This window comes from Sinocyclocheilus anshuiensis, unplaced genomic scaffold (genome assembly GCF_001515605.1).
Source record: "Sinocyclocheilus anshuiensis isolate Anshui unplaced genomic scaffold, SAMN03320099.WGS_v1.1 scaffold1733, whole genome shotgun sequence".
Taxonomy (NCBI): Eukaryota; Metazoa; Chordata; class Actinopteri; order Cypriniformes; family Cyprinidae; genus Sinocyclocheilus; species Sinocyclocheilus anshuiensis.
In genome coordinates, this window is record NW_015540961.1 from 377122 (window position 1) to 386673 (window position 9552).

General features: G+C 37.3%; 1 protein-coding gene across 1 annotated transcript in view; it reads right to left on the reverse strand.

Annotated features, from left to right (window-relative positions):
* enah (ENAH actin regulator) overlaps window positions 1-9552 on the reverse strand; it is a 101914-nt gene that overhangs the window by 26762 nt on the left and 65600 nt on the right. The window contains exon 5 of the mRNA XM_016488278.1: window positions 3582-3654. Within this exon, the coding sequence (XP_016343764.1) occupies window positions 3582-3654 (73 nt within the window). The remainder of the gene's footprint in view (window positions 1-3581; window positions 3655-9552) is intronic.

The following is a 9552-nucleotide window of genomic DNA, read 5'->3' on the forward strand; positions in this document are numbered from 1 at the left end:
CAAAAATTATTCAGAGACCAGATATAATTTTTGATATTTTTTTACTAGTGGGTGCAGGACACTATAGTTCATTTATATTAAGTGAGGATAGCAAAATAAAGTAAACTGTGACAAATCATACCCAAAAATTCTTCATACAGTGGACTACCAGTAAAACTGATACAAATTTGGGACCAAAAATTATTCAGACCGAGTCTGGGAAAAAAAAAATTGAAGTTGAGGTTTGCATGAAGCTGGGTGACAGCATGCCCAGGAGACTATATGCTGTCATTAAGGCTAAGGGTTGCCCGACTAAGTATTCATAGTTGTGTAATTACTGTCATACTAACAACTGTCTAATTTTTGGTTGATTGTAGTTCATTACATACCTTTCAATCAAAGTTATCTAACATTATCAAGCTGAATTTGTTCTGAAACAGTTTAACTCTGAGTTCTTGTCATATTTTATTACCATTTTCTAAACTATAGCGAATAAACTGTGATGATGTATTCTCTTATTTGCCTTTGCTTAAAAGTAATAATTAATCATGTTAAAACACACCCTGCTGTCCACACGAACGCGGTTATTTTTAAAACCGCAGCTTTTTCTACGCGGTTTGGCCATTCATCCACACGCAAACGCAGCACCAGATCACTGAAACCGAACATTTTTGAAAACGCCTGCCAGGGTGAAGATTTTGAAAAACTCAATTAACTTGTGACGTCGGAGCCTGCGTTGTTATCTCCGCCTACTGGAAACTTTTTCAGGCTTCTGATTGGCCAACATGGCTTTACGGTTGAGATTATATCGCCACCTGTTGGTTTGGCATGCTCTTGACAGTGCTTCATAGCATGCGTTTGCGTTTTCATGTGGACGGAGATTTTTTTTAAAGGAAAAAGGAAAGGAAAAACTCTATTTATAAAAATACCCGTGTACGTGTGGACATGGCCTAAGATAAAGATAACTTTGTGTTCAAAATAAAAGTCATGTTGTGCATAAAAGTTTTTTAAAGAATGGAAAAATAAATAAAAATGTCTTTTCAAGGTAACTGTTCAGAGAAAATCAGTTGGCGCACTTTGAAAATAACTAAAATTCCTCTTAGCACCTTCCATGCAAGCATGTGACCTTTATTTTTAAGTGACCTCTGAAACCCTTTGACAAATCTTATTCATGCCACCAGAGTCCTGTGGCCTGTCTGACAGCACGACGAATTCATCTTCTGACAGTATGCAGATGCCCTGATGGCTGTTTATATACTGACTCACTGTGAGAAACCTGCCTCTCATTCCTTTCTTCTGCTCTCCTTCTCAGCAGCATTGTATCAGGTTTGCATCACGAGATGACATCAGACACCAAGCATGCATTCAGCTCCATTGACTGCAATAGCTAAATATGGCTGTGGGTCGGCACGCCGCGACCGGCCGGGTGGGCGGCAGCAGGCCAACTCTATTACACGCACTCAAAGACATTCTTTCAGAGAATATGAGACCTTTTCTTTCTGGCTGATCTTCCACAGACAGGGGAAAATATCCTTATAAGGAACATTTCCACTATATGTACACTACAACACCTGACTGAAGAACACAAGATGTTAGAATGTATGAATGACTGTTTCAAATTCCTAAAAGGGATAGTTCACCCCAAAATAATTACTACTAACCCTCATGATTCTTTTGAGTGAATTAAATACAATATGCAACCAGTGGTGTCTGATTCCTGAATGTAATGACTTTTATGAGTTGGTTCTTTAATGATTAGTTCAAAAAGACTTTTACAGTCCTGTTCTGCATGTACATACTATATACTTGTTATAGTAATTACAATAACTGGGTAATAACTATACTAACCCTGAAACTACCCCTAAACCTAATCCTAACCCATGTAGTTACCTTATATTATCCAGTACTTTCTTAGGTAAGTACACTGTAAACACAGGTAAGTGCACATACTGTAAAATAAAGTGTAATCGAAATAAGAGTCTTGTGAAAAAAGTTGAGTTGTGAAAAAAGTACCATAAAAGAAGCCATGCATTGCTATGATAGAATTAATTGAACAATGGGAATTTCAAAGAGATGGATCCAGTGTTATTGTTAACAAAAAATATTAAAATTATCTTCATTAATTGAAATAATGTTGAAATTTAAAGCCAAATCAAAATATTTAAAAAATAAAATTATAAAAATGACAAAAGCAGAAAATTACTCAAATTTAAACTAAGATTAAGATATAAACTGTATAAATAGCTAACAAGCTATTATAAGTTAATTCAAAATATTAAAAAGATATACAATTTTATACAAATAATACTAAAACTGGGTGGGGGTCCCATCATTTATTGTCACAGTATGTTTAATAGCTTATTTTAATCTGACCCAACACTTTCTACATCCTCAAAATTCTGTGACGCAACATTATTTTTGAAAAATAGCCAGAAGGGAAGGCCAAGGCCTCCACAGAATTTAACAATACAAAAGAAAGCACTGTCTGCCCCACATGATTTTAATAACCTCCAAAACCCTGCCTTGATGTGACATACACATTATTCTAAATCAGTATCGTGTCTGCAGTGTACTTAAGCTGTGCACCCTCCTCAGGCTCTTCACTATGCTGTGGAGCATGTCTGTCTGGAGTGAAAAAGCCAGCCAAACAATGTTTGTTATGCAGGACACGCAGCGTTGTCCAATGCCGTCCTCGCCTGGCTCACAGCACAAGAGGGAATACACCAATGGTTAATGTTTAACAGGCTGCAGGGGCTCTGCAGATAAAGCCTGTGAAGATTTGACATTTCTTCTGTAGCAGAGAAGTAGGACATGACCACTGCTGAGTCACCATCAAAAGACTGAGATCATATTCAGTATTCTACAGAGCGCACCAGACTCCCTTGGGTTCGTCTCATGGAATGATGCACCACTGATGAAGAAACACTCATGTGGCAGATCCGTAGATCTTTCTCTACTCGCCATCGAGGCAAAGGCTAATAAATACCAATAAAGATGCAATAGTTGCATCAATGGTATTGTATTATTAAAGCAAAAAGCAGAAAGACAACTCTGACAAGTAGGCAGTGAGCTTTGAGCATGTATATTCCAGTCAAGCAGCCTTGAATGCTGCTTCCTTTGGGAACTCATTGCAGAAAAGCTTTTCATTAATAAGACCAGGGTGAGTAACAGCCTCTGTCGTCCTTTGAAGTCTACAGATATCTTGACAAAAACACGCTCATGAAAATGCAAATTCAGGGCTTCAAAGTGGTGATTTAACTGAACTTAGTCCAGCAGACATTAACATTACATTGCTGCACTATCTGCGTTTGATTCTGCAGTGTGAGAGTTCACCTGGTTCATATTCTCACCATCACACATGCAGATGTCAACTCGTAATCTATGAATGCACGTGTTCTTCCATGGGGTGGAAGGTGTTTTGTGGATAAGACAGATTTACTAAGTCATTTTCCCCACTAAAACTAATTTTACACCTAAAGAAATAATTGAGTAAATATCACTGTTCTAGGCTATTTGTTTGCTAGCTGATTCAAGCTACTACTACACATCAACCCCTGTTTGCACTGTTTACTGCAGTCAGTGTCTGTAACTTTGGTTTTTACCTTCTCTGCACCTCCAGCTCCTCTGGTGATGGGCCATTCTCCACCTGAGGGGTCTGTCTTGGCATCGGGGGGCCTGTGGGGGGGAAGAAAAAAAAAAAGAGGAAAAATCTGGAATGAGCATCAATTTGAAACTTGGAAAGCACTAAAGACTTTGAAATCTGATCAATAATGTAAAGTGCGCTGGACAAGCCCCAAAAGAGTAATAGAAGTTGAGGTTTTAGAGAGAGAGAGAAACATGGGCCGCTGGCTGCAAGACACATCGATCAGGTGTGTTGGACAGCAAGAGTTAATTAGGACATTATATATCAGTGAAAGGGGAAAAGATTATCTGTAAAAGGAACCGTCAGCAGCAGTTCAAATCACTGTGCATAAAAAAAAACACAGTCAGTGCCATGGTGAATTACTTCACATATTTGTCACTTTATCTAAACAATAAATAACTTTATTTCATTCTTGTCTGAAGGGCAGGACTTTGTTAGAAATGGAAGCATATGCATAACTGTAAAAATATACCAAGCATTAAAAATACATTTTAAATAAATAAATTATTTATATTGATAGTATATATTATAAAATAAAATAAAATAAAAATATAAATATAAATGGAAGGAAGGCTGACTGATGACCTTATGCTGGAAATATATTATGCAGATGGAAACCCAAGCCTTGATATTGTCTTATTTTACAGCACAGTTTGGGTATAGAGGCTTTGCTGATTTTGCCAGGCTGAATTTGAGAGCAAAGGAAGGTAGAGGTCTGAATGAAAGCTTAGCACGAACGAAGTCTCTGCCGTGACATGCTTTACTAATCAATCAATGCAGCATTGTGCAGGTGAGAGAGGTCTGTTTACAGAGTCTGGAGGTAAGGCCCTCTCTGGAGCTCATTACCAGACTACATGTGCCCTCTGCCATTTCCTGTTTATTTGCTTCACACAGCAGGGCATTGCAAAAACAAGAGCTTTTTTATCCTTACACCTGTTTGACCTGTTTCTTTCCTGCAGTTTCATCATTTTAGTGGGGGAAGGTAGTCTAAATAGCCACATAGACAAACTATTGACTACACATCAAAAGGTCTGGTCCACACTGCAGATTTGAGACCATCTGCCTGACAAAGGACCAATAGTTAAAAATGTTTCCAATGGATTTCTCTGAAATGGATTATGCCACAATAATAAAATCTAAGCAAGCTAAAATAACAAAACATAACATTTCACATAGCACATAACAAAAAAACAACATAAAACCTAAAACAAAACTAAAATAAAGCAATAAGCCCCGTGAAGCCGTGGTTTACAGTGAATTTATAACAGCTAGGGGGTTATAAATTAACTGTAAACCACGGCTTCACGGGGCTTATTGCTTTTATAAAATGGTTATTCCATATACGTAGTAAGGTTTCACAGAACAAAACAGAGCAAATAAAGAGTAATGATATAAATAAAAACAGTATTCTTCCACCAAACAATGTAGTTCCTCAGAAACAGTTGTGGTTCCAACAAAGTGGTTGCCGAGCAACACACAGAAGTAAACAAAGGTGTATGTTTGTCGTGTAATTTACAACAGCTTCGAACGTAGCTCAGCCAATCAGAAATCAAGGACCGGAACTATCCATTTTATAAACAATATTTAAAAAACATTACATTTAACATATAAAAGATAAAGCAAAACACAACATTTAACAAAACATAAAACAACATCTGTCCTGGGAAAATAATAAAATAACATCTTTTTTAACATCAACATGAATGTTGGAGCAAAGTAGATCATGGCATGCAAAGCGCACCAAGTAGCAAAGCTAAACTCAACCTTAACCAGAAACAAATGGCTTGCAGAACAGAATTGGATTAAACAAGTCTGAATGCAGAATTCTCCCTGCAGCACAAGACTCCATGAAAAAATATGACATTAGAGCTGAGCCATCTGGACAAGCCGAGCAGTAATCAACTCATCTGTCAAATCTAATCTAACATTACAATTCTGTGCTCCCCTTTAAGAAAGTCAACCGTTCGTTATTGTCCATGTTTGTGTAACCCACTCTACAAATTCCCTTCTTAAATGTTCTGTCTTTAACACATAAAATACACCTACGCTAGCCTTAATGTGTATGTAAAAGGCCCTGTTATATAAGCATTAAGCAAGCACCCGCAGTTTCTCTTCCTGCCTTGAAACAGAAACAAACATTACTCTTAAAATGTGATGCGCTAATCACAGATTATCAAAACTATTCATAAAAACAGATGATATCTAATGAGTAGGGATGGGTACCGAAACCCGGTATTTAATCGGTCCCGGGGCTAAATTATGAAAGACCGGAGTATCGATAAGCTCTGACGTTAACGGTTCTGCTATCGGTACTGGAAAAATTAATAAACCACACATACATTTATTATTGCTATATATACATTATCTTGCAAATTCTATCTCACCAGAGTCGCCAGCTGTTTTTCAAACATTTGTCTATGATGCATTTTTGCTATTCGCAGTTCAGAAGCGAGATCGCACCCACGCGGAGGAGCTTCAGCATGCGCAACATGAAAGCCCTGTTTAATTATGATAGAAGAGAGAACTAAACATTCAAACATCTGTAATACCATTAAAACCTTAATGATACCCATCCCTACTAATGAGTCAGTGGATATAGCCTCTTCAGAGACCAAGGTCAAGTTGTGCAAACATTAACTTTATGTTTGTTATTATTTGTTATTATGGCCACATTATAAAGATTTTTGAGTGCAATTTGAAACTCTGACACAAAGGCAAGTATACTTGCCCCATTTAACCCGGCCAATCTGAACAGCACTTTAAAGGCTGGCTCTGGTCCAAAGGCACTCAGTGTCAGCTTTAATATGGACTGATCCTCCTTCAAGCCAGTTTGGTAATGTACTGCCATTAGATCACACACAGATAGCATAACCTACAAATGGACTTCTTATTCTACTAGCATGCACAAATAAAATAAAATAAAATAATAATTAAGTCAATAAGATATTAATTATAAAAAATAAAATATAAATAATAAACATGATGCATCATTAGAAGTATAATTAAATGTGCATCTTATATTAGTTTAATATGTATTAAAAATAATAAAAATAACAGTAAACTTGTTTCTTGTACCACCTTAGCTTGCTGAATTCGCACAAATATGTAATTATTAATTATTAGTAATTATTCAAACACAAAATAATATAATAAAATAATAGTAAATAATAATAAAATAAATAAAATATAACCCAAACTTAACGTCAGAATCAGATCAAGCAGTGATTGTTGTAAGATGCCGTCTTTACTGTTGCTAAATTTACATGTTTGATAAAACGTTGAAAGCACAATCCGCACAAGAGAAGCTGTTCCTCAGGCTGAAATGTGTGCGCGCAGCACACTCCAAAATGGACAAACAAATTACACTTTGAGCTTCGGGTGCATGTCCAATCGATCAAATACACACAGAAATATGTCAAAATGGCCGGCTTGGAGAGTATTTACTTAAACACAGTTTATGTCTTAAGTGGAGGAGAACAGTTGGGAGAAAATCCGATGTGTGTCAATATATTGTCTTAAAGTGACAGACTGGCGCTTGGAGTATACTTGCCCCATTTAACCCGGCCAATCTGAACAGCACTTTAAAGGCTGGCTCTGGTCCAAAGGCACTCAGTGTCAGCTTTAATATGGACTGATCCTCCTTCAAGCCAGTTTGGTAATGTACTGCCATTAGATCACACACAGATAGCATAACCTACAATGGGCTTCTTATTCCAGAAGCAAGCACAAATAAAATAAAATAAAATAATAAATCATAATATAATATGAATTATAAAAATAAAATACAAATAATAAATATGGTGCATCATTAGAAACACAATTAAATTAGCATCTTATATTAGTTTAATATGTATTAATGATAAAAATAATAATCATTAAAAATAAAATAAACACAGTGCATTATTAGATGCATAACTTGTTTCTTAGTGTACTTGCACCACCTTAGCTAGCCGAATTTACACAAAAATTAGTAATTATTCAAACACTGCTTATATGTTAATTAGAAAATGTTAAATAAAATAAAATCAGACAGTGAAACTGGAGATCACACTTAACTATCAGCTCAGTTTAAGTTTCTACTTATTAATAGTTTACGGACCAACAGAAAGATAGAGACAGAATAGCACCTACATGAGAGGAGGAGCGAACCACCAAGTCTCTTCTGACAGCAGATGTACTGTAGAAGTCCATCCTGGTCTTTAGGTGCACTTGTAACAAGTGCGCTAGAGCCGTTCGCATCAGCTCCCAAACTGCCATCAATGACTCCATGAGATCTCAGAGAAAGCAGCATGTTGTTGTGGCTATTCTCAAGCAAACACTGCTGTGGTAAGACAAGACCAGACCAATAGGCTGGCAGGTAGACGTTAGACGCTCTTTCACAACGTTCACCGAGCAGGATGTGGTCAACTTATTGCACTTTCCGGACCTGATCAATAATTCATGCCTGGATGGGCGAAGGGTAAAGCGGTCAATGTTACAATCGCATCACAACTATTATGATCAGGTGGGTGGAGAAAAACATGGCTGTTTTTGCGGGTTTAACCCTTTCAAGACAAAGACAGCGAGATAGAGCCGAGACTGAAATCTGGCGAGCTACTACGAAGGGTGAATTTTAGATGTCCGCTTCAGAAAAATGAGAACAAATATATTTTCTTCAGGGAGGATCAAGGAAGTCTCTCTAAGCACTGACATGGAGAAACAAAGCTTGTCTTGGCCACAGGAAATCAAGTTATCGGATGATGCCACCAACAACTAATAGCCATGAATACACCGGACAGCTTTAATTTCACAGAGCTGAATCATCTTTCACCCCATCAAATTCACACCATACTTTAGGACTACAAAAAAAGCACAATGAGTTCAAGGGAAGAAAAAGAAATTCTGCTTCCTTCTGAAACTTTGCTGTCAGTGTTGGAGAGTTTAGCAGTACTTATGTACATTCAACACAAATATATTATACTATATGTGACTATATACACTAATACATAAAATAATATTGGATCTCATTTCGTAATATTGTTTTTCTTCTTTTCTAACTTAAAATATTTGAAATGGTACTGCTAAGAAATGTTTGGTTGTCATTAGTGCTGGACGGTATGACCAAAAAATTATATCACGGTATTTTTCAAAATTATACCGGTTTCACGGTAGGCTACATGACGGTATTTTTTTTTCATGCATGACTGGGTGTTAACCATATTTTGTACTGATTGAGAGAGGAAATACTGCAGTATATTGACTTAGAATGGCCTATTTTACTGTCATGATGAGTGAATATTGTCAAAAAATACCACACTAAATAGAGACTAAACACGACCTCATGCATTTTGTCTCATGCAGCGCACTGCCTGCGTCTGTGTAACAATCTAAAAAAAAAAACAACAAACAAAAAAGTGCATGTGATATGAACTACGCTCATATTTATAATTACAAACAATCAGTAAGCGACAGGTGCTAGGAAACGCTGTTTTGTACTCATTTATTGACGAGTCGGCTGCGGTGCACTGCTTCTCTGCCGCTCACTGCACAGAACAGACGCCGAGAGAGGTGACACTTCTCCGGGAAAGAGACCTCGCGTTCGCGGGACAGCACTGGCAAAATCTTCCAACTGAACCATAGCTAAGGTTTATCCAAAAAAGTCGCTAGGTTTGTCAGTATGAATATTCTATGGAAAAAAGCCGCTAAAAGGGTCTGAAAGTTGCTAAATCTAGTGCTAAAGTTGCGCTCGTGTGTGTGAGACGCGGGAGCTGATGGCAGGGGGCGGTGGATATTTGTGGATGAGTTCTTCTGTGTCATCACGTTCTATTAGTTCTACAGCTTCAGTTTCGGAACTTTCACGCTTAGTAACACATACAGCTGTTCCCTCACCACAGTGCAACAGTGAAAAGGGACCCCTTTCAAACAGTGTCGCGTTCCGAACGTTGTTTAAG